The sequence below is a fragment of the Solanum dulcamara genome, chromosome 8 (assembly GCF_947179165.1).
Source record: "Solanum dulcamara chromosome 8, daSolDulc1.2, whole genome shotgun sequence".
Taxonomy (NCBI): Eukaryota; Viridiplantae; Streptophyta; class Magnoliopsida; order Solanales; family Solanaceae; genus Solanum; species Solanum dulcamara.
This window is the reverse complement of record NC_077244.1, coordinates 78654992-78681619: the sequence shown is the minus strand read 5'-3', so window position 1 is coordinate 78681619 and position 26628 is coordinate 78654992. Positions and strand designations below refer to the sequence as shown.

The following is a 26628-nucleotide window of genomic DNA, read 5'->3' as shown; positions in this document are numbered from 1 at the left end:
CCCATCTTTATAGGCTTGCATTGCATGTGTATTGGATTCAGTATGTACAAATTAAAGTTTACTATGTAAAAAATTGTCGAACAACATGTTTTTTGCTATCAAACATGAAAGCTAATACAAGTCTAGACAAGTATAACAATGATGACGGATATAGAAAAAATTTAAAATTTTTTGCGCATTAAATGACGCAGCACATGCAAATTAATATGTTACTACTTCATGTTTATTATAATGTTACTAATTGTAATAGGCTTTTAAATAACTAAAATTATATACAGGAGGGGGACATTGAGCCTAAACCTCAAGAAGCAATAGACGTTGGCCCAATTGACTAATAAGAGTAATTTGCACCTTACAATTTAGAGTTGCAATTAGCTAAATATTCTTTCTGTTTTCTTCTTGCTGACGGCCTACTATACCCTTTGGTCAAAAAGTTTGAGAAATCAGAAATAAGCTAATTAGTCACAATGTTTTTTCGTCTGTAACCAAGAACATAATAACTAACAACAATAATATATTCAGTGTAATCTCACAGGCAAAATTTAAAAAGAGTGATGTGTATATACTCGGCCTTTTCCTTTGTGAAAGTAGAAATTTTTCATAGAACTAAAGTAAAACATATCCGTAATAATTCTACGCATGAACTATAACTTCAAAAATCACGTGTTCCGCTTGAGTTTGCATGCAAATGTCGATGACGCATTGATTAAAATGGTTTCCTCCAGTCGTAATTACGAAAGGTTATTAGAAAATAATTTTCAAATTGAATTCCATAGTCCATACCTCCTTTTTTGACCTAATTATTTAACAGCTAACTCAGTAAGTAAGAGTAATTGATCTAAGGTTTATTAAATTGGTAAAATATAACATTAATTAAGGAACAAAAATAATTACCTAGCTTCATATAGAAAAATGTCAAATAGAAAGAATATAGGATGGAGGGAAAAAATGTCTTATTTCCATAATCGTCTCATTTTTTATTTTATTTTTAAAAATATAATAGCTTCATCGTTTTCAAAGTTTTTCTTTTCAGGTATATATTATCAGATTCTACAGTACTAATTTGTATTAATACAAGTGATAATAGCAATTAATAACGAAATTATTAAAGGCAATAACATTACATAACCAATGCAAAAACTGAACAAACATTAAAACTGGGACAATGGAGTAACAGTTTATAATGTAACAGTAAAATCTATATATTAAAACAATTTGGAAACACTTCAAATAAATACTACGGTAGTATACTTCCAATTATTTGTCTTTGCTTCTATTGTGAAGCATGATCAAGAATTACATGTAAAACAATAAAAACATTGAGAAAAAATGAAGAGAAGAATAAATGATTTGTATCTGCTTATAAATTATGTCTCAATGTATATTTCCAAGTTATAAGTTGGGATCGACTATTTGAATATTTACTATTCATGTCTCTCCATTTCTCAACCTATGTTGTCTGTGAATAATACTTGTCCGTAGTAGGACGAGTAGTTGGTGACGTCTGAGTGGGAGGAGAATGAACCTTAACCCTACTCCGACCAGCAAAATTCTTCTCCATGACCATCGTTTTACTGGCGGTGCCACTACTTCCGGTACCGGGGTTCGGCGTCGGAGAAGGAACAGGATTATACAAAGACGACAACCAAATAAATTTGTTGTAATTTGTGCCTCTTACTCTTTTTTCTAAAAGAACCCTAGAGGCTTCTCCATGTGGTACAAAAATGAGCATGCTAATTATTAAGAAAATAACACTAATTTGGGGTTTCATGTTGATCGATGATATACGTACCAGTGGACAGAATTTGAAGGCGTTATGATTGAAAGAAAAAGAAATTACACGAAGATAGAGTTATAATAATTTATGAAGGAATGAATATATTTGCAAACACAGAGGGATATATTTATATGCATTAAATTGGATGTGTTGTGGCTTGGTGCGTAAGAGGGACTTGGAGTTTCTATTTTGACGAGCTGTACTAACTTTTGAGTCATGGAAAGGAAGTTTGACTGTTGAGGATTTTAGAATTGAACGGGTCATGACCCGTTATATCGTAGAAAAATATTGTAGAAATTCAATATCCACGACCATTAGTATATCACAAGATTTTTTTTTTTCAAAAAAGGTGTGTTTTGTACGAAGAAAATTTTTATAAAAAGAAGGTGTTTTTTTACTTTATTTTTTGGTGTTTATATAATTAAGTATGCAGAAATATTAAACTCAAGATGCAAATGTATATAAAATCTACTCAAATACTAAGGACATGGAGAGGGAGGGGGTGGAGTGAGGTCGTGGATTTAAGCATTATATATATGTTTAATATTTTCAACTTTTCAGATTCTTAACATTATATTCATTATATTTTTAATGTTATCAATTTTAGTGAATTTTTTGAGGTAAATTTAGAAAAATTAACCTAGATTTTCGTCTACATATTGAACAAATTAAATAAAAAATAATCGACAAACGTATAAAATGTGTATGATCACGTATAATGAGTGTATACTGGATATGAAAAGTAAATAGTAAATTTATCCGACTATTCTTGCAAAGATCTCCATAATATGAAAGTATTGAGTAAGACCGCAAGACAATCAACGCGAAATGTCACTTATGAATTTTTTTTCCTCATTCACGCTGAATTTTTTTTTATTTTTATTTTAAGAACTTGTTTTTATAGGAACCAATCAATCAAAAAATTAAAATTGAAATTCTTTCCATGCCAAACACAACAAAGTATTTGTTTTGTTTCGGTTGTTAAGATTTTTCTTCTCAAAGAACACGTTTTCGGCGTGGTCATTTTTCAACAAAATTATTTGTTTTCCGTTCATAAATTCATTCATCGACTCTTATAATTATGTATTTAATTTATCATCAAAATTAATATCAAGCAAAATATTCATCAAAAATATTATCTGATTGGCTAATATTATTATCAATCATTAAGAAGGATTTAGAACAAAAACTCGTCAATTAGGAACCATAGAGTATTTGAACTTGCTATATGATGACTTTTTTTAAGTTGAAGACTATTTTAATTGAATTTTTTTTCTTTTAGTAATTCATTCAGTATTCGATATTCGTATTGGAGCGTTATTAATTCGAATTCGCGCTAGATAGAGTCCTATTTAGAGGATAACACTCTACCAAAAAAAATTCATATTCAAAATTCGAACCCAAACCTTTGATTAAGGGGAGCAGCCTCATCCACTATGTTAATTTAATTTTTTTTTAATCAAACTTAAAGGTTATTACAATTCTATTTGTGCAAATGAATAAATCACGTCTATAATGGTCACCCACCCATGCACGCACACGGAGAAGAGAGCCACAAAAAGCACACGAAAATAGGCGAAGATTTCGAAAACTCCTATTTCTCAGCGTAAGGTTTCTCGTCACGATGATTGTCGCATCCGTTCATCGATCATTCCACAAGATCAAAATCAATCTCTGTAACGCCGATCTATTAATTAATTACCCTCTCTGTCGACGCCGATCAATTTATTATTACACAAATCTCCGTTACGGCGGTGCTCCAATTCCGGCGATTTTTGATTTCTGGATTTTTCACTATTTTTGCGACCAGCTACTTCATTTTTTTCCTCTATGGAGAAGAAAAATTGAATAGATGCACATTAGCTTTTTCTCGGATATAAATGGTGAGTCCAACTCTATTTTCCGTTTTTTTGTTTCATTTTGGTGCAATTTTAGTGCTATTATGTCTCTGTATACCACTATTATTGAAAAAAATTTCATAGATTAGAGAATATGAAGAGAAATGATTAATGAATTTTACAATGTCTGAAAAAAGTAACAAAAAGGACTTTCTGCTTTGTAAGAGGGATTGCGGGATCCAGTAATCAGAGGGCGGACCTAAGATTTTGAGTTTATGGGTTCTGGAATCTAGAAAACATAACTTATTATTGGATTGCTGATAATTAATTAATACATATTAAGTGGATTTTAAAACACAAATAAAGGGCTTGAGCCAAAGCTACTAGGTTCTAGCTCCGCCCTAGATTAAGATGTAGTAATTGTATATTCATTTTCTGTATACCGATTAATAGTGTAATGTTTTGAGAGATAATCCAAAATCCTAAAAGAAGACAGTTTCACTATATGAGTTTAGATTAAGTGGACAATTTGCTGGATGGTATATAAAGTCAATCCCAGTTACTTTGGGATTGATAGACAGTAGTTGTTTGTTGACAACAGCTTATAGTGATTTTGTACGTGGATACTAACTTAAACCAATTATTTGAAGTAGTTTTAAGCCTTATAGTTCTTGAATTGTACTTTCATTTTTATGGGTCAAAAGTCACAACTGCAAAGAAAGGTTTGTGTCTGTATGTGTGTGCAAGAGAGAGATAGAGGGAGAGCCAAAAATCAGCGAATATCCTGTGGCTGCTCGGGAGAGGGAGAAAATCAATCTAAGTGGATACCTCAGATAAGCATTCAGAACTGTTTCAAATACTCTATGTTAGTCTAGGAAATTAATGATGGCATGTTACATCATGTTAGAATGCTGCAGTAGCATCGAAGTGGTGAATGATCAACAGAACAATTATACTACAGAAAAAGTAATATTAACTTGTTTTATGTCAGCAAATGTGAACCCTGAAAAGTTGATGGAGAATTTTTAATTAGTGAAGTTCTGTTGGGTGGGGAATGGGGGCTGTTTTGAGTAAGGGGTGAGAAGGTCCTCAAGCTTTTGCTAAATTGGATTTAAAGAAGTTAAAGCAGGACACCTGGTGATGTACCACATATGTTATGTTCTTGTTCTGTTTTTAGACTTTCTGTGTGAATGTAATGCAAGTGAACGTTTAGAAAAACTATTATAAAGTTTGCTGTCCTGTTCCTTTACACTTAGGAGCATAAATTGAAACATTCTGGGGCTACAAAGTAGTTATTAAACCCTTGTCATTTTACAATACTTACTGATTTTATGTCTGCATGTCAGTTTAGATGTGTCATCTTGGTATATCCATAGATCGTGCAAATTATATTCTTTTTTTTATGAGGATGCAAATTATATTCTTTTCCTACCTTAAAAAAGAATCTTAATTATCTATGCAGGGCATTCCAGTAAATATTACTGTAGGTTCTCATGTGTGGGTTGAGGATCCATCAGTTGCTTGGATTGACGCACAAGTATCACAGGTTAATGGACAGGAAGTTCAAGTTCAGACATCTGATGGGAGGATGGTACAACAAACTCTTTTATATTGAATAGTATTCGTTCATGAAATTACTGTTGCTTTATTTGTTTTCCATAATAGCATTTTAGTATTAACTCCAGACTCAATTGTGTGATCAAAGTCTAACTTAATTAAAAAGCTAGTTTTCCTATAGCCTAATTGATTAACTTCTGAAATGACTTGAAATACAGTATTCTGATGATGGATTTCAGAATGTCTTTCAAATACTAATAATCCAATGGATCTAATTTCTAGTCTCATTTGAGTTATTGGTTTTATATCTATATACGACTCACGTGGTCTTGTTTGATGCAATGTTATGTAGTTTGCAACTGTATGACTTTTGTGGCTTCCATACCCATATGTATCCATTATCTTCCTTCTGTATTTGAACTATATTTTCATTTATCCTTCTTTCCACAAATATTGGCACATTATCGTAACTATTCTTTATTATATTCTAGTGGTAAAAGAAAGATTCACTGCATTTGTTCTAATTTACTTCTATCTAACTCTAGTTTTCTGCTTAAGTCACATTGACACAATTCCTTATTGACAATACACAAATCTCTAAACTGGCAATGACTTGGCTTTTTACTATTGCACATTTTTCTTTCATTTCGTCTAGGTTGTAGCAACTTTATCAAAAACTTACCCCAAAGATGAAGATGCTCCTGATGGAGGAGTGGATGACATGACTGAACTTTCATATTTGCATGAGCCAGGAGTCTTACATAATTTGGCAACAAGATATCAACTCAATGAGATCTATGTAAGTTTATAGTCCAATGCTCAAAACTTTATTTAATTTATGTTCAATTTGGTGAATGAAAGGATTGAAACTTCAGCTACAGATGGCTTTGTTATAATATTAATCATACTTTGACATTTTGGCAGACTTATACTGGAAGTATTCTTATAGCCATTAATCCGTTCCAAAAACTGCCTGATTTATATAATGGCCACATGATGGCAAAATACAAAGGAGTACCACTCGGTAAACTAAGTCCTCATGTCTTTGCTATAGCTGATGCTGCTTACAGGTACTCCTGTATACCACTTCTACTCCACATAATTTTTCTCATGAAAAATAATTCTTTGTAACTGAAATCTTGAAAATGAATCAGGGCAATGATCAATGAGGGTAAAAGCAATTCTATACTGGTTAGTGGTGAAAGTGGTGCTGGTAAGACTGAAACTACTAAAATGCTTATGCGATATCTTGCCTATTTGGGCGGCCATAAGGGCACTCAAAAACGGACTGTGGAACAACAAGTACTGGAGGTAAGCTAAATGCTTGGATTACTGCATTAAACTCTTGTACTTCTTAAAATTACATGGACAGGTACTTAGGTACTTGTATGCTTATATTCTGCATAATTTCAGCTATATAGACTTAGTAATGTGAATGTCAGTGATGGAACCCAAATAGAATGGAATAGATACAAAGGATTCATATATCTAACACCAACTAGTTAGGGTTGATTGATTGATTGTTGGAGATGTGAATGCGTGGAAAAGAAATGAAGTATCATAGTCACATAAAAAACGGAGTTTAATATAGTATTAAATCTAAGAAAAAGGATGTGGTTCAAAAATTGGTACAGTAATTTTTCGAAGTAAATTCAACAATTTTGCTACTTTAATGAAAAGCAATATAGAATACATATGAAAAAGATTATATTAGAAAAGAATCTGGAGTTAATGTAAAACTTATGAACTAAATAATTTATAATACATACAGTGAAATTTTTGAAATGACATTCGTCAATAAATGTAAATTTGGTTTTAATGAATTTGATAGTAGTTTTCTTAATTGAAACTTTCTAGAGGGGTCAATGTGTATGTGAAAGTTTCATAGTATTTTGAAGGCTTTCACATCCATTTGAATCAAATAATTTCTTAGAGGCTTTGTTTCATGTCTAAAAAGTCTAAATCATGTGGAAAAGGCTTCAAACTGGTAGTTATCTCTGTCTATTTCTCTTGGAGCCTTCTCTATTGGCTATATTATTCTTTTAACTCATGATTGTTATATCTCCAGTCAAATCCAGTACTTGAAGCATTTGGCAATGCCAAAACAGTTAGAAACAACAATTCAAGGTGAGATATATTGCTCTACGCATGCTTCCAATAAAAAAAATAGACTCATAATTGCTTCAACACTCAGTTGAATTTTTTTTCTTCTGAAAGCTACTTAGAATCTGTTGTTTACAGCCGTTTCGGTAAATTTGTGGAGATTCAGTTTGACAAGAATGGAAGAATATCTGGTGCAGCTATTAGAACATATCTTCTTGAAAGATCTAGAGTTTGCCAAGTTTCAGACCCTGAACGGAACTATCACTGTTTTTACCTTCTATGTGCAGCACCACAGGAGGTAATTTTCATCAATGCTTTTCGTTTTTATATCTTTCATCAGTCCAAGTTAATTTGATTGTCACCATAGCCTTTTGAGATTTTCTCAATCTTAACAGGAGATCAAAAGGTACAAGTTGGGGGATCCCAAATCATTTCGCTATCTCAATCAATCAAATTGCTATGAACTAGTAGGTGTTAATGATTTCCATGACTATCTTGAGATAAGGAGGGCAATGGATATTGTTGGAATTAGCGAGAAAGAGCAGGTAATGCATTAATTGCTTTTGTCTGTTCTGCAACTCTCCTTATTCGAATAAGCTACTCTGTTTCTTCTTCAGGAGGCAATTTTTAGTGTTGTGGCTTCTGTTCTTCATCTTGGTAATATAGAATTTGCAAAGGGCAATGAAATTGATTCATCAGTTGTGAAAGATGACAAATCTAGGTTTCATCTTCAAACTACTGCAGAGCTTCTGATGTATGTTCTGCCCTTCATATTCCACTATTCTTCCTTTTCTCTTTCTTGCATGAGTTTTTGATTTGATTTAATTCTTCTATCAGGTGTGATGTTACTTCACTGGAGGATGCCCTATTGAGACGTGTAATGGTCACTCCTGAAGAAGTTATAAAGAAAAGTCTTGATCCTGAAGCTGCAGCAGTAAGCAGAGATGGGTTAGCTAAAACACTATATTCTCGCTTATTCGATTGGTATGCTTCTACTGTCACAGTTAGATTACTGTGGTTCTTATCGCTTACATTGACACTAAATACACATCCTTTCTACTGTTCACAGGTTGGTGGACAAAATAAATAACTCGATTGGACAAGATCCTCACTCAAAATCTATAATTGGTGTTCTCGACATTTATGGTTTTGAAAGTTTCAAAAGTAATAGGTAGGAACTGGTGTACAAACAAAACAACTAGTAAATGCGATGTCTTGCATTTGACTCTTCTAACTTTTATTTCCAGTTTTGAACAATTCTGCATTAATTATACTAATGAGAAGCTGCAGCAACATTTTAACCAGGTATGCTAAGTTGAAATTTTATAGAAGCAGTTCTGTCCATTTTGCTAAGCACAACTCAGCTACTGTGAAATCATCTCTTTCCAGCACATGTTCAAGATGGAGCAGGAGGAATACACTAAGGAAGAGATAGATTGGAGCTATATAGAATTTGTGGACAACCAGGATGTTCTAGATCTTATTGAAAAGGTAATATCATTTGGTTTATAGTGAATCCTTTTCTCCTCATATATACAAATATATCATGTTGCGCATTGTAGTTGTCATCTGTATATTATTCCATTGCTGCATTGAGCAATGAAACTTGTGCAACTAATGCTGGTACTACTAGTTGCCATGGACTTGTTTGGTCAGATTCTTCTTGGATTCTAGCTTCTGAATACTATTGTACACGCCTGGGTAATACTCATAAGTCATAACCTTGAGAATTAGTTTCTTATTTTACAATGTTAGAAGTTGAATATGATAATATTTCATTATAATCCTATTACATGTAGAACTTCAAGTAGTTGGTTAATGTTAGAATAAAATTTGTGTTATGCATGTAATATTAATGCCAGCAGATTAAGTGGAAAGATTTACAGTTAAATAATTGTTGAATTAATTATAAATATAAATCAAAGTAATATCTATTCTTATAGTTGATTATTTGTTTTATAGTTTAAGTTAAGTTATGTGTAGATCTTCAAGTATCATTTAACTATTGTGAGTATGCTACTTTTTTGGGTTTCACATTTTTTCCCCGAAAACTGGTAATTTGTATTCCTCTATGTTGGACACCTCCAAAAAGTTATCAACACTAACTGTGAACCCAAAAGCTAATTATAGAGATCTAAAAGCTCTACCAATTGATCTGCATCCTCTACATTTACTTCTTTACAGTTTACACCAGAAATGAAAATTTATAATGCAGTTACACTTAATTTTCTGCATAGTATTAAATCTATCCTCAAAGCACCTCCAATTCCTTTCTTCCATACTGTCCACCAAATACATGGAGGAATTGCTCTCCACCATCTCTTTTGAGACTTGCATAGTCCGCTTGTTGCCTGTGAGGCGGAAGAAGAGTGACAACAGGTGGGCTGTCTCTTTGCAATGCAGAAACAAATGACTATTTGTCTCTTTGCAATGCAGAAACAAATGATTATTTGTCTCTGCAGCCTTATTATAAAGAAAACATCTTGAGGCTATTCAAATACCCCTCCTCTGTAAAGCTTCATGTGTTAGTCAGACTCTTCTGGTCACTAACCAAGTGAAACACTTGATTTTGGATGTGACCAGACTTTTTCACACCTTTGTCCATGGACCTGTTCTGCCTCCAGGTTGCTTCAAAATTTCCAGCTTGAACCTCCCATCACTGTTATGTTTCCACCTGATTGTATCTGGAACTGGAGAAGTGCCTCTGAACTTGTCTACTTCCTTCAGGAATCTGACCACCCTATCAATTTCCCTGTCATTTAGGTTCCTTCTGAAGCAAATATTCCACTCTTGAGGAGTCCAAGACTCTGCCACAGTAGCTTGAAGGTTGCTACATATGGAGAATAAATCACGGAAGATAGTCATTAAAGGCATTTGCCCGTACCAGGTTTCCTGGCCACTTTAATAGTTCACCATTGACTTGTCTGTCCATATTTGTTCATGATCACCTCCTTCCACAGTGCTTGAACTTCATTAGCATATCTCCATAACCATTTCACCAGTAGACAGTTATTGTATAATTTCAATTTCTGATACCAAGACCTCTTGATTTCTTTTCAAGATAAATATCATCCCATTTGACCAAATTAAAGCTGTTACCTTCCTTATTTCCACACTACGGGTCCCGCATTTCTTTTCTTAGCGGGACGCTGGTTACCGTTTGTCACACTGTAGGCTTCTCATAACTGATACTTCTTTGCCTTTAATTATCACGGGTTTGGTGATAAGTTGGAGGATAAGCAGGTTGGGAGCTAACAGAAGGAGTCTGGAGAGACAGCACCCTCTTCTGCGTTTATTGGGCTATATGGAGAGTATGAATAAAAGGCTTTTAAAAGAGTCGAGAGTTAATTCCTGTGTTTCAAGAGTTCTCTCTCTCTCTCTCTCTTTTATTTTTCAAATAGAAAGATCAGCTTTTTATGGATGAGCAGATAGACTTTTGGGAGGCTTCCCAAAGAATTAAAAGTGCTTTTTCCCCATGCGGCTTAATCCCGATCACTCCCTCAAGAATATGAGGCAATAATAAAGTGAATCCGTTAGAGAGTACTCCACCACGAGTTGCCAAAGCACGCTCAGTCAATCGTCAATCTCCAGGCCAAAGCTGACTACTCAGTAAAACCACGTGTCACCCTGGGGCCTTCGTTGTACCCTGCCTACTTGTCCCGGCTTATTTATACCCAACTACAATCTTTTCCCTTAGACCCAAGGGCCTAATGCATGCTTTTATTATTTAATTTTTGCAAATACAGTCTAATTGACCTCTAGTTGACATTTCTTTATCTGAATTCATGTCCATGGCCATTTCTCATCTCCCAGATAAAATGTACATGCATTTCTCTCTGCTTTATTCTTCCTTAATATTGCTTAGGAACTCACCTGGAACTTAGAACAGAGCATTTTTATCATATCTTTTAAGATAAGCATATGATGAGTTGATTTGTATTGCTGTTTACAGAAACCTGGAGGCATCATTGCTCTTCTTGATGAAGCCTGGTAAGATATGTAACAATTCATCTGAGCTTCTGTGGGAGAGCCGAATGTTCTAATTAATGTTTTCTTTGAAATGGAATTTTCCAGTATGTTCCCCAAGTCAACTCATGAAACATTCTCACAAAAGCTTTATCAGATATTCAAGACCAACAAACGCTTTGTCAAACCAAAATTGTCCCGCTCTGATTTTACCATTGCTCATTATGCTGGAGAGGTAATATGATATGTTTATTTCTGTAACTCTAGTCAATTGCTTCTACTATGGATATGGTGCATTATAACTACTTGTTTTAAATGTTTCTTTTTTTTTTTCACCAGGTTCAATACCAGTCTGATCAATTTTTGGATAAGAACAAAGACTATGTTGTTCCTGAGCATCAGGATTTGTTAAGTGCTTCTAAATGCCCATTTGTAGTGGGCCTTTTTCCTCCTGTTGCTGAGGAGTCAACTAAATCTTCATCCAAATCTTCCAAGTTCTCATCCATCGGTTCTCGTTTCAAGGTAGTTACTAACTTATATACTTATGAATTTTGGTGATCTATCAATCAACTAAGCATCAATAGAAAATCAGTTTAATTGCCTATATGAGTCCGCAATATCCTTTCAGTTCCATTTCATTTCATTCCAATGCTTAATAATTTGTAGTTTTATCCAAATCAGAGTTTTTGTAAAAAACTATGGGTTCTTTAAATCTCAACACTTATCCCTATATGATGTACAAATATCTAAACATACTAAAAATGACTCTTGACAACCACAAGACCTAATGTAAGTGCAAAAACAGCAATTAATCTCACAACTAGTTGGTATTCATAAATCCATTGTTTGTTTCCTTTATGTTATGCTCTAAGCTAAGTCCTCATGTATGTTGGAAGTTTGTGTTTTGAGACAACTTCCCCTTGTGTTATTTTAAGTCTACCATCCACTTCTAGTACATTCAATCAGCACAGTATCACAGTTGCAATCTGTGCATGCGAAGGCCCATATAGGACATGACCAGACCATCTCTGGCGACATTCTATCAATTTATCCTTTGTGTTTCCTATTTAAGTATCTACTCATTAAGGAATATCAGATGTCAAAGTGTGGGGATATGATCGTTCTAATCCTGTCTATTCTTGTATCATTGCAAATCCATCTTAATTCTGTGACTTTTGACACTCATCTCGTGGATATGTTACATTTTAGAGGTCCAACGCTCACTCTCATTAACATTACTAATCAATAACCATAATATAAAACTTGTCTTATATTTGGTAGGTCTCATCAGTCTTATATGACTATCATATCATTATTTATTTCAATCATCTAGTTTTAATTTTATATATTACTTTATCCATTATGTCCTCTTAGATTTTTGTGATGTAAGAATATTTTTCACCAAAGAACAAACAGCCTAGTTCCAAGTCTTTACTTTAAGTAGGTGAAAGATTCTAATGGTCCAATTTCGCTGTTGCAGTTACAACTCCAATCATTGATGGAAACTCTGAATTCTACAGAACCTCATTACATTAGATGTGTGAAGCCTAACAGTCTTTTGAAACCTGCAATATTTGAGAACGTTAACATTATGCAGCAGCTACGTTGTGGTGTGAGTAAATTTCACAGTTTCTTATGAAGAAGTTTCTTTTTAATTCTTGAGTTACGTGCTTATATTTTGTTGTTTGAAGGGTGTTCTAGAGGCAATCAGAATTAGTTGTGCCGGCTATCCTACGCATAAGACATTCTCTGAGTTTATGAATCGATTCGGTCTTCTTGCTCGAGAGGTCTTCGAAGAGCAGTAAGTACTGGTCTTGTTCCTGATCCCTTCCTCCCCAACCCCCAGAAAAAGAAAAGAAAAGGATCTTTGTGGTTTCCTCTTTTTTTTATCATTAGAAGTTGATATACTTATCTTTCTTTAACTTGTTTGTGGGCAGGGATGATGAAAAAGTTGTGTGCAAAAAGATATTAGAAAAGATGGGGCTTGCTGGTTATCAGGTTATTTGATGTTTCTCTTGCTATTTTGGAAGAATAATTTTATTTCTCAAATGTCAAGATCAGTAATATCAAATCATTCACTCTTGTGGGTGCACTTTTTTTTTGTGTGTGTGCGCCATTTCATCCAGTGCCTCTTTGTAGTTTAGGGGAAAATTTATATCTCCTTCACCATCATCTTGATGAATGCAACCCAATCCTTAAAGCTTTTATCAAAATTTTACCTGCCTTGCAAAGCCTGCCTCAGTTAAAAAATCGCATCTATCAAGCAGCAAGTTCAGATATTTTAATAAAAGTTCCTCTTTTGGGGGGTTGCAAAAAAGGGAATCATGCTCTTGCACTTTGAGCAAGTGTTAAATTGCTCTGAATTTCTAGACTACTGATATTTTGTCTTTTACTTGCAATCATTGTATGTTCTTTTTGCTGATAGATAGTTGCGTATAGTTGAGAACTTGAGCATTGCTAATGAGATTTCCTAATCCGAGACACTGAGCTTTTCTCCCATTATGAGGCGCTGCTGATATCTGTAGTTGAGTTGATGTTTGAAGAAATTCTCCACAATATTGTCATTTACATATTACAAGGAGCATTTTAAGCAGGAGCATTCTTTTCTTTTATTTAAAATGACTTCCCAAATTTATGAATCAAGTTATACTTCAGATAGGGTTGCTACAATTGTTTTGCAGATTGGACAAACAAAGGTTTTTCTGAGATCAGGGCAGATGGCCGAGCTAGATGCACACAGAGCATTAAAGCTAACTGCTGCAGTTAAGACAATACAAAAGGAAACTAGATGTCATATTTCTAGGAGAGATTATGTTTCTTTGCAGAAGGTTGCAATTTGCTTACAATCCTTGTGTCGAGGTTTGTCTATCATTATCTCTTTGCCTTGTCTATCACGCATTGTGGACTTTGTTTTAAAAGTTAGATGTATTACCTATGTACTAAGTTTCATTTTTTCCACTTACTGGGGCATTTTGGTAGCTTAATCATGTAATCTGTTGCTCCCCCAATTCCTTTACTATCCAGTTAAATAAAATGAATTCGAGTAGTGAGTCTTCCTCTTGTACGTTGATCAGGTTGCAACGTAAAGCTAGCAAGAGAATGCAATTTTTATTTTAGTCTAAGTAGCATTTTTTATTTTAGTCTAAGTATATTCTCTGTTTTTTACATTTGGAGAAGATGGGTAAAGATAAACCAGCTTAAGTGTATTAAAGATGATATTTTACAGGAGATAATGAGATCAAAGAGAGATGGAGATGCTATTTTTATTGATTGTTCAACTTGAATCAGTAGTATAGCTTCAAAGATCTCCATATATCTGTGCATGATAGACTTTAGCTGCACCTAGTAGAATTAGGCCTACACAAGTGAAGGATACCACGGAAAACTCGAGAATTGGAAAAAGCATGTGGTTCAGATGACATCCGTATATAATGGTTTGAAAGTTCCTTGGAAAGGTCAGAGGTGTATGGCTTACCAAGCTACCTCGTGCTATACTAAGGAGTGGAAGGATGACAAATGAGTGGAACAAGAGTTTCTTGATTCCGGTATTTTGATAATAAAGGAGAGCATTAAAGTTATGAGTCAAGTCCAATATTCGCTAGGTGATTTTTTAATCTTGTCGTGTGATTTGTATATCAGCAGAAAATGTTGAAAACTTCTAGGGTTAGAGAAGCTAATTCATTGAATGTTGAAATAAGTTGAACTTAAATAGAGGAAAATGGATAATTAGGATTCTTATAGCTGACCTTAACTTGGTCTAGCTTAGTATTAAGACTTAGTTTTGTATATTCTCTGTTTTTTCTTCAAAGTTTTGGTTCCTTTATTTTCACACAGCCCACCAAATACATGCTGGAATTGTATCCCACATAGATGTTGCAGGAATTTTTGTTTTATTTTTTAAAATAACGGGGAAAAGGTTTATGGAAAGTGGAAATTAAGACTTTAAAGAAAACAATGGGAATCATATTTTGTACAGATTTACATCCAAGAAAAAATAGACCATCTCTCTCTTTTTTCTTCTTTTTTTTTTATGTGGGAAGGTGGGAGGGGATTATCAATATATTCTCTGTTTGATTGTCTTATTACAGATAGTAATTGACCACGAAAACAAATCAACTTTGCTTTCATGCCTGTACTATCATCAAATTCTTCTTTAGACAAGCCTAATAAAATGATCAGTTGGACTTCCTTTTCTGGATAGATACTTCTTGTTCTCAGAATATTTATTGTTTTTGCCTTTCACAGAGTTTCTAACCATTAGTTAGATTTTCCATAATCTCCTTCCATCACCATGATCTAAGGTCTCTTTCAAACATAATTGGCAGCTTAGAATGTCACACAAGTACTTAATTAGTTAATCTGTGCATATTGTCTGCAGTATATGATTGCAATACCATCCTCTGACATCCTCCTCGTTAGGTGCTTAAACTTGGATCACTTATGTATGTTTTGTGGTTGTAAAAATGAGCACCATGGAAATAACTGTATTTTCTCACCCTTTTAGAACTGAAAGCACCTTTGGAAAAAACGCTTTTCAGCTTAGTCTTCCATTCCAATAGGCTGCTCAATTTTTCTGCCTTGTATAAATTTATATGCTCATTCTGTCATATTCTTCAGCAAGGTTTGCTTTCAAATTGTATGTTACCTTGAAAAGAGAGGCCACTTCTATCAAAATCCAGACAAAGTTACGTGGACACTTGGCCCGAAAATCCTACATGAAACTTAAATTAGCAGTCATTGCTCTTCAGACTGGAATTCGAGTGGCAGCTGCAAGAGCTAAGTTCAGATATGAAAAACAAACCAGGGGAGCTCTGATTATACAGGTTAGTTTATTGGGTATTATGTATTGATTCAGAGGTCTTACAAAGTTTGTTCTCAAGTGTTGACAAGATAAGATTTTTGCAGGCCTATGAGCGTCGTCACAAAGTCCTTTCATACTATAAGAAACTCATATGGGCATCAATTTTTACACAATGCAGATGGAGGGGATTCGTTGCGAGGAGAGAGCTTCACAAACTAAAGATGGTAAATTTTGGATTAATATACTCTTCTATAACCTGTCATATGTTTCCGATTTCCTTAGCATAGCAATGGGGCGACGATATGAATGACCTGAATGATCTATCTGCTAGATAATGCTTGATTACTGAAGTGGTACATGGTTCACTTGTTTGTTACTATTATTTAGATAACAAGAGTACATGAAGGGGCTGTTTAATTACTTCTCTGAAGCTTTTAGCAGAAAGTAAGGAGTGTATGAAGATTCTTGTTAGTAAAACTTGTAGACATGTGGTTAGAATTCATGAATGAGTATTAAATACAGATTAGAAGTACTCATATCTTTTTAATGTAGGAACTGTACAAATTGGAAGAACATATGTATGTGTCACTTACTTTGGGTGTATAAGTCACATGCTAATTGTTAGTTATTTAAGTGCAAGTAGTTATAAGTATAAGTGGTCACATCGGGTTAACACAGCTATGCACATTGTAAAACATTCTTTTGAAAAAGAACCAGGAGTAAGTCAATGATCTTAGCTAGTGAAATACAGTAGAGTGCATCAAAACTGTTTCATTTCCAGTTTCATTTGCGGTGACATGATTCCCCTAAATTTCCTGCTGGGGGAATTGGGATTGGCTTTTTCCACGTGACATACAGTAGAGTGCGTCAAAACTGTTTCGTGCAATTTGATAGGTTAATCTGTCGAATGTTACAAATATATTCCTTAAACTCTATGGATTTTGCTAATATACATTTCAAATACTTCAGGCTTCAAAAGAAACTGGTGCACTTATAGAGGCAAAGGAAAAGCTTGAAAAACAGGTTGAAGAACTTAGATTGCAGTTGCAGTTGGAGAAACGTCTAAGGGTGATACACTTGTTCTAAGCAGCTAAAATCTTTCTTTTTCCTTGCACTATGTTTATAACACATTTGAGGATTTTACTTGGATAGCATTGGTAAAACAAGGTATTTCATGAAAGTTTAAGCAGTCTTGTCAATCTTGGGCTTGTGGGTTACTATGAGTTTTCCATTTTGAGAAAATTGAACTATTTGAAGTAATCAGTAAATCACAAATAGGAAAATAACTTGCAGATGGACTTGGAAGAGGCAAAGGATCAGGAAATAGCAAAATTGCAGAATTCAATGCGAGACATGCAAAGCAAACTGAGTGAAACAAATACACTGTCCATCAGGGAATACGAGGCTGCTCCAAAAGAAGTTGAAGGAGACTCTTCGATTGTTGATAAGAAACCAATTCTAGTAGAGGATGAAGAAAGCATTGAAGCTTTAACTGTAGAGTTGAAAAATTTAAAGGTATGAACAGTTAGCTGATAGAGTGATGAAGAAAGCATTGAAGCTTTTCTGCGTCACATTCCCTCTCCCAAACCCTAAAATGAGTAGAGACGATAGAGAAAAATAGGTGAAAGCATTCATCTTTTTTCCAGCTACATATGGTTGAACGTTGATGTTCTCATGCTTATACCTATTGTAGGTGTTATATCAAAAAGAAAAGCAACGTGCTGATGATTCTGAAAGGAAATGTGCTGAAGCTCAAGAATCAAGTAAAGAGAAGTGCCGGAAGTTAGAAGAAACTGAAAGAAAAGTTCAACAACTTCAGGATTCAGTTAACAGGTAGCTTTACTCGAATAATTGGTACCAGATTTAGTCCTTTCATCTTGTAACAACATAGAACACCAACTTTTGAGTAGACAAACTTATGAACCGTGATAATGCTCTTTAAAATATACTTATTTTGGGGGGTGAGGGATATATCCTTTTTCTCTTTCTTTCTGAACCAATTAAAACTGAAATCCAAACTTGAGAGTTATATTTCTGAGTGAAATTACTGGCTGTTCTTTCTACCCATTTAATGTGAGAGGGTTAGATTTCAGAAATTAACTGCAAAAATTAATCAGGACTCTTTTACCAAATTCTGACATCATGTTCTGCTTTTAATTGTACAAACCTCATATGAATTTTGTCATGTGATCACTAGGTAAAATGCTCAAACTGTGCCTGAAAGGGTCCTTAAGTTAGTGTCCTTCTGAAGCAATGTAATATGTGCCCTTCAGGAAGATGTCTTTGTTTAAGGTGAAGACAGACAATTTGACAAAAATAGGATCAAGCGGTATCAAAGTAAATACAAAAGGAATCCAAAGGTTTGGGTGTTACCAATTTACAGAAATCTAGGGAATCTTTTGCTCATGTAGGAATTTTCTAAGTTCAAAAATATACATAATATCAGACCCCCAAGAATTTGGACAGTAGAGTTCTCTTTTGAAAATCTGCTTTGGATAGAAGTATTAATTACCATTTAGCAGTTTGATTCTAAAGACATGATGCTATTTGAGTTCAATATTTGATTTTGATTCTAAATGACATGATACTACTATGTGAGTTCAATCATTGATAGATTTCTGTAAGCAGTTCGGTAACTTCAGATTGCTTAACTTTGTTTGCATTGGAACTGCTCATCATGGCAAAATGTTCAGCGAAGACAAATAATTGTCATATATTTATATTGGCTTATAATATACACATATAAGAGAACATAAACAAATTAGTCTTAATATCATATTTTCTAGATATCTTTTACAAGGAGTGCTGCTTGGGATGCTATACTCACGGCGCATAACCTGAGGAAGAGGGGATGCATCATTATAACCAGTGTTGTATGTGCAAGAAGAATTGAGAAGACACCAATCATTTGCTCCTTCACTCCAACTATGCAACAGATCCTTGGAGTAAGGTGTATTCTTTGTCCAATATCTCCTGGGTACTCCCTAGAACTAATGCAGAAACTAGCTTCTTGGAGGATGAAAGTGGGGAGAGAAGGGAGGAAATATGGAGGTTAGCAACCTATACATCTTTTGGTAAATATGAAGCTGAACGGAAAAAGGGATACTTGAAGGAGTCGAAAATCACATGGATGATCAAGAGCTTTTGTATCTATACTGTCGGTGTAAAGAAAACATTCCATTATGTATAGACAATGGAATTGAATTTTCAAACACCTTCGAAATTCTTGTAACTTCGGCATCACCTTGGTGCTTATTAATGAAATGATTTATTTGATTCATCAAACAAAAAGAAAGAAAAAAGGATTACTGAACCACTCAGCCTGGACGATTATCTTTTAACGAACTGAATTGGTCATATAGAACTGATCTAATCATTGTGGACTACTTGATGGAAGTGATAATTTAAACATGATCAACTTCCTGTTTTGCAAGATCGGGCTGGGGTTTATCTAAGGGTACATTGGCAATTATGTCGGGGAGGTTTCTAGAATTTGTCAAGTTCTCTCGGTAGGTCTTCTGGAAATTTTCGAAGTCCCAGGTCCAGGTGATATCTTGGAAACACTTGAAATAGATGTTTAGTCACATGAAGAATTAGTTCTCCTGTCATTTTCCTGGCTACTGTTGCATAAGATTCATAAGCTTTAGTGTTTGTGTGAACTGCTAAGTCATATTTGAAGCATCATGATAGATGATTCATTTGCTGTCACTCATATCTGTGGTGTTATGACTCAAGATTGGCAGTGAAAGGTGATGATGTAGCAAAATATGGCAAGCGATGCAATGTGTTTTATGTATAATTCATACTTGCCTTTTTATTACCAACAGTATTTTCATACTTAGGAGTTAGGAATAAGTGTATTCTGGAAGAAGAATTAACCAATCTTTTATCTTCTTCTTTCCGCATAGATTTTCGACTTGTGGTATCATAGCTTGCAATAAATGCATATTTCTTTTCTGTCTTTTTTATTAAATGTAGTGCTGTGAATCCTCTATAACCCTCTGAAAGTTTGGATCATTGGATGTGATCATAGCATCACTAATACATTTGATTCCACCAGAACTCCAAATATAAGCATTCTTAAACAAGAGTAGGATATGACTGGTGACACCTTGAGAAGCTATGTGTTGCATCTTGCTTCGAGAACTGAAACAAAAGTTTTCATCTTCTGTAGTTTTGTGTTAATCATGTAACTCTGAAGATGTTAGAACCTACTGTAGTCAGGGATCCATATGTTGGTTATTGGCAACATATAATTTTGAAGATTGTTATTGGCAACAATCTTACTAAGGCAGATGTATGCTGATTCTTTATGGTGAAGCTGAATCTGGAGTTCTACATGCATTCTATCATGTTGATGTTTTTTAGTTGCTGAGTTATATGAAGCTTTCAAGCTATTCATTGGTGCAAAGGCATCCATGGAATTTCATTTCAGAATTGCCTTTGATATTATTGATCTCTGTCTTAAAATTTAATGGATAATTGCCTCAAATCATTGACAGATTCAAGCTGGTCTTTTCTGTCCTCTTGCATCCTTTGAGTAAGAGACAACAAAAAAAGATCTCTTTGTTACCCTCTCAGTTTATCTACTTTCTTGGTAATAAAGTGGAAGATTCTCTTCAAATCTTGGTTCAGACCAGAATGGAGTAGCAACATATAACTATATCCATGGCATATTAAATTTCCTTTTATTTTGTGTTCTTCTGTTTTTTGTTTTTATATATGTTGTGTTTTTGTATGGTTGGTGATGTCTTAAAAGGCAGCGTTTAGGAGAGAAAGCAGAACTGTTTATCTTGGGAAAGATGTTTCCTTTCTAAGCTCTAAATAAAATACTTAGACAGCTTGGTATCTATTAGCTCTTATTCTTATGAAGTTCCAGTTTTCTCGAGTGATATCCTGTTCCTGCTTTTTGTTGAATTGCTTTGGAAACCTTGTAAGAATGTTTTTTTTTTAGGGAGGAAAGAATTTTTGAGTCCTTGGTGAAATGGGATATAATCACGTAAATCTTTTAATTAGCGACCTTTTAGGATTCATCTGGAAAAGAGACCGGAATGAAAACAAGGGTAGTAGAAAAATGGGACTAAGGATACTAATGATAAGTAGGTTCATCATTAAACTTTCAACACCTTGAAGACTTCTTTAAGATTTTTACTATAAGTTGGAGTTACATCTTATAGCTTCCTTTTAACATTAGAATCTCTTGTGTCATATGACTAATACTAGATATGATCTAGTGTGCCTCAGGATGATTTACAGTATATCAGACCAATTCTCAGAGCTGAAAATGATATTACATCCCTCCTCCGGCCAGATTTCAGCTTCGGGTGTCATTAGTAGAGGTTATCCAGATGATGCTATATCTGCTTCAGCTGATGCTACGTGTACCGACTCTGACTTTACATTTCCAGCTCCTGGTTCAACTCCAACCCAATTTTCTTCCCCAGATCCTCGTGCTTTCCAGCTTATAGTTCAGGATCTGGCAGCAGCTGATATCTCAGGTCAGTATAGTGTCCCTTAGGGTGGCTTGAGCAATTTTACTAGTTCTAAAGTACGGCAACATTTACTGAGATTTAAAAAAAGAAAAGGGGAACCTGCACCTGTTCTCCATGAGCAAAACGTGTATACTAAATTCCAATTATTCTCATTGTGAGGAATAAGATTTTTTCTCCATTTAGTAGAAGTCTTCCTTTTATCCGTTGATAGCTTAGTTGTAGCTACATGCTTCGTTTTCTTTTCTTTTTTTCTTAAACTGAACCTGCTATATAAAACTGTATTCTATATTCTTTCTTTCTTTGGTTGGTTGCATTGTGCAGGTTCTGGAAACTGGGAAAATGACCGGGACGGGATATTTGATGACTTCTTCTGATGGAAAACGTTCTTCAAGTTGTTTTATCTCTATACACGCTACAGAGATGCTAGCCTTAGATGGATAGCCTATTTGGCTTTTAGCAGGCATCTCAACCAGATCTAAACTTTTACTTTTGTACACTAACATTCAGGTATAGTTTCTCTCAAACAAAAATTTCATTCTGGTATTGTAGTTTTTTCCATGAACTACTCTCTTATGTCCTGAATTTATGTGCGATTAAGTGGGTAATTTAAGTAACATAGCAATTGAATGTAGACTTGCAAGAACTGTTTTGCATGCGCGCTGCTCTCTATGAGTTAGAGCCACTCCTTTTGCATACAAAACTACCCTTCCGTTGTATGGCTCCAAATTTCATTTTTTCCCTCTGTTTTACTGAAATCTTCACGGAAGAAAGACACTTCTCCCCCTCCCCCACCAGTTCCAGTGGCAGACACTCCATAAAGCAACATTGTCTCTGGTTTTCATCTTTTATCTCTTAAACCTTCCGTAAGATATCAATGTCATGCTTATATGTTGTCGATATTCCTATCGTTTTCTTCCATTTCTGGGTCTCTATTCCTTCTCTAATTAGGACTTTCAATGGTGCTGCCAGGATCAAGTAGGGAAATAAAATTTTGGTCCATAGACTTGTTATCAAATCGTGTTCTTACCAAAACAAGACTCGTTTCTTCTTCGTTTGAACCATTAGTTTGGTAACTCTACAATAAAAAATGTCAATGCACCAAAATCATGTTTATTATTTATATCCTTGAACTACGAAATGGACATCTTGGAATAGTTGGAAATTGCAGGATTTAGTTATGAAAAAACTATTTGTCCTTTTTCAATAGGTTGACAAAAAGCTAACCAACCTAGATTTGGAAAAGAAACAGCAGGCTCTGTCAATGGCGCAGAGAAATCGATGCTGTTGGACTTCCTCATATTTGACTTAGAATCTTTATCTTGCTTACTCTTACCCATTATGTGATCTGGAAGCAGAAACTGTAACATAGTAATTCAAAGGCTTACAGATTACATTGTCCTTCGAGTATTTTTCTTTTCTTTTTCTATTGGTTGACTAAGAACTGGAATTTATAATAGGATCAGCATAGCACATCACTGAATTCAAGTGTAAATTAAGAGGTCTAGGGAAGACTACAAAATCACTTGATGAGAAAAAGGAGTATCTGGACTTGCTCATACACTGTATTACACTGCACCTTGACTTCTTTGAGGACAGATCTGGTCGTGCTTGCACTATCTACAAGTGCCTTATGAAGCGACGATCGTTTGAAGTTGAGAGGACCAGTATCTTTGACAGCACAGTAGAATGGATCCACAAGCTATTGAGGTAGGAACTAAAGCTGTTAGAATTTTGTATGTCCAAGAATTTATCAGATTTAATAAAAGCAGGTGGCTTTCCCTTGTATATGTAGTTATTAAAGCGTCAAGAAAATGATGATAATAGCCTATTGGCTAGCTGATACATCCACTCTGTTGGTGTTGCTGGAACATACCCTACAGGAAGTCACATTGGCTACACTATTCCATAGACACAGGTAAAATTTGCTTAGTTTGAACATTGATTGTTATCATGTAGCATATAACTCCCTTTGATAACAACTTTTTTTCTAGAGCTATCAGGGAACTCCTCAAGCAGTTAATATTTCTCCCATTTATGGTGATTCAGCTGGCGTGTTGGAAACCGTGGTGCCAGGTTGAAGGCAAATATCCAGCTCTTCTGTTTGTTAGCAGCTAACATCATAAGTACAGAAGATTTATGGACTAATCTGTGATGATTCTGCATTCTAGGTTCAGCATATTAACATTGTTCAATATAATTATACAAATGTAAAAGAGGAGATAAGATGTGAAGTTAACTGATGCATTTTGATGTATTTCAGTGATTGATTTAGGCTTCGAGGTTATCCAGACCAGGCATACTAAACGAGACTGCTAACACACTCGCCAACCAGCCACACAACACAACATTACAAAGGGAAGCATTAGTGATACATACATTGCTGCTACTCAGGAATTTTGAGTGCTCACGGCAACATGTCAAGAGCCTTGCTATGTATCTGAACATGCTGAAATCCAATCATGTAAGAGCTTCATCTAAAAGTTTGGTATTCTTCCACACTAATTTATTTTCTTTCCTTTTCCTGTTCCTTGCTTCATAATTGTCTGCTGATTTGACATTGTCTCTTACACTTGTTGATTTTTTGTTCTTTAACTACATTATGAAATTAACTAATATCAATATCTTTTCTAATAAACTCTTTATCTTCATATGTAAACTTGCACAATCAGCTCCTTTATGTTGCCTTTTTTCCCTTTTTAGAAATTACTCTGTTGTTTACCTCCCTTTCCCAACAAGAAGAGTATCTTTCACGCAGGTGGGAGGTAACCAACATGCTAGTGACAGATTAACATCCTGAAAGGCGACCTTGCCCAATTTGTATCAATATACCGACAATCTTCTTCTAGGAAACAGTATACATGCTAAAGCATCTCTCTTCACCTTGATCTTAATTCATATGAGTGCACACTTCAATATTCCAGCTTAACCTCATGGCACTTTCTTTCAGTAATTTATGTTGGTTATGTAGATACGGATTTGTTTGACTGTACATCACTGTGATTGAAAGTTTTCTATTTGATTCATAAGAAATCCTTGTTTGTGCATCAAATTCTTTTTCAGGTTTATCGCTGACAAAATGCAAATTAGGGAGAGACCAGATGCGCCAATAAGCATGTGTAAACCTTGGAATGCTTGTAGACTTAAGAAAGAACACTCTAAGCAAAATGTTGCTGCGGGATTTTTCTACAGTGGAAGTAACACTTTGAGCACAATTTTGCAGCAGAATCAAATCAAAAAGTAAAATAAAGTAAATAATCAATCAACTACATCTGTATCCAAAACTAGTTGAAGTAAATTATATAAATCCTCAGTATATGTTTAGATGATTCATCACAATTTAAGTATTTTTGCATGGGCTATCAATCTCGAGGCGGATCCAAGATTTGAAGTTTGTGGGTTCCCCCAAGACAAAGAGGGCAACAAAGCTTAAAAGTTTCATTTTCTGCCATTGGACCAACAACGCACTCTATTAATGGATTTCCTAGTCGTATTTCTTAAATATTTACTGGATTTTTCAATACAAATACAGGATCCGTGCACAAGTTATTGGGTTCCCAGGAAACAGGTTCCATATATACCCTAAATCCGCCCTTTAATAAACCAACTACATCCACCATCCTTTTATCTCTCGCTTATGTAAAGAAAACGACGTTTTTACCAAATGACAGATGATTTGGTATAGTGCAGCAGTTAAGATCACACACTGCCAAAAACCTTTGTATATGTAAGGACTTTGTCAAAAAATCAACCTTGAACAATACCTTAAAAGGATTTGAGTTATTATATTTTTGGTTAAAAAAGTTCTTACACCATCAATGTAATTTAGCATGTTACATTATGTTATTTATCAATTATGCAATAATTACTTTTTAAATAACCTGATTATGTGCATCGCCTGCACTACTAATTCGTAAAACTCAACTCCCTTTTAACCATTTCCATCTCTTACATAAAATATAAGGACAAATTTCACAAGTAGAGTTTAAGGAGGATGTGATAGAATGTAGACCTTATCCCTACTTTAATGGGGTCGAGAGGTTGTTTTCGACAGATTATCAATTGAAAGTCTCTTACAGAAAACAAAATGCCATTCGAAACCAAGAACAACATCTTTATTCATTTTGTTTGGTTGTCTTGTCTTTCATTCTTTTCAACTACTTTAATTCTTTTTGTCAAAGGGTAAACATACGATAAAATGTTAATCCATAAACTTCAGACACAAATATACACAGGACCAAGACAAAGCGTTTAAATTCAGACGAATAAGAACAAAGAGCTTGGACATATAGGATAACATATTCCTACTTATTTAAGTGTTTTTTTATAGGATAAATTTTTCGAATCACAAACTATAAGGTTTTACAACAAATCAATTATGCAGAACGTACACATCCTTGATTTTAAATACTATATGATTATAATTAAGGTCATAGTCATTAATTAGCTAAGAACAGATAGCATGTTTTGTTTATGCTAAATATATGAGCACTTGCTAATTACGAATAATATAACTGTAAAGTGTTTATAAACAATCCTGGCCTGCAAGAGAGAGGAGGTGTCTAAGTTATGGCAGCCATATTTATTTAATTTAATTGAGAGACAAACAATATTCTAGTCTATAGCTTAGCCCTCTTTTTTTCGTTATTGATAATATGTATAATGCCATATATACACGAGAATATTAGGCGAATTCAAAATTTAAATTTTACTTGATTTAATCATTTTATATCATGAAACAACTCATTGGACTTTGAAAATATTTCTCTTACCTTTCTAATTAAAATGTATGAAGTAATTAAACTATGACAAATTAAGTAAAATGGATGGAGTATGTATTATTTATCCCTTAGGATATATCATCAGGATTGATTTTGATGCATCTAAGATCATGCGTTTTATCCTAGCATATTTGAGATTACACTGGGTATATTGTTATTGTTATTCAGAAAGCAGCCAGTATCAAGTTAAACAACTACTTTTTTGAGAAAATTATTTCAATAATTTAAAGGGTGTCTGTATTTGTTTATTTTTAACCTATATATATTATTATTATTATTAGAAATAAGCAAAGAAACGCTTATGAAGAGACAAAAA

General features: G+C 34.3%; 1 protein-coding gene across 7 annotated transcripts; it reads left to right on the top strand.

Annotated features, from left to right (window-relative positions):
- The first annotated feature begins 3298 nt into the window (after positions 1-3298).
- Positions 3299-25031, top strand: LOC129901728 (myosin-9-like). 7 transcript variants are annotated; one of them, XM_055976986.1, is made up of 32 exons: positions 3299-3660; positions 5078-5206; positions 5828-5971; positions 6097-6242; positions 6327-6483; positions 7241-7299; positions 7414-7573; positions 7671-7820; positions 7893-8029; positions 8113-8259; positions 8345-8446; positions 8523-8580; positions 8665-8766; positions 11228-11265; positions 11350-11476; positions 11581-11763; positions 12722-12853; positions 12933-13042; positions 13179-13239; positions 13923-14100; positions 15859-16064; positions 16147-16266; positions 17012-17110; positions 17336-17557; positions 17736-17875; positions 21287-21540; positions 21856-22041; positions 22992-23241; positions 23327-23449; positions 23526-23702; positions 23795-23995; positions 24595-25031. In XM_055976986.1, the coding sequence occupies exons 1-27, from the start codon at positions 3658-3660 to the stop codon at positions 21906-21908; spliced, it is 3417 nt and encodes a 1138-aa protein (XP_055832961.1). In that variant the 5' UTR covers positions 3299-3657; the 3' UTR covers positions 21909-22041; positions 22992-23241; positions 23327-23449; positions 23526-23702; positions 23795-23995; positions 24595-25031. The 7 variants fall into 7 exon arrangements, with proteins under 7 accessions (XP_055832961.1, XP_055832957.1, XP_055832956.1 ...); XM_055976982.1 differs by lacking the exon at positions 3299-3660 and having other exon boundaries at positions 5072-5206; positions 23581-23702; XM_055976981.1 differs by lacking the exon at positions 3299-3660 and having other exon boundaries at positions 5072-5206; positions 23535-23702.
- The last annotated feature ends 1597 nt before the right edge of the window (positions 25032-26628 follow it).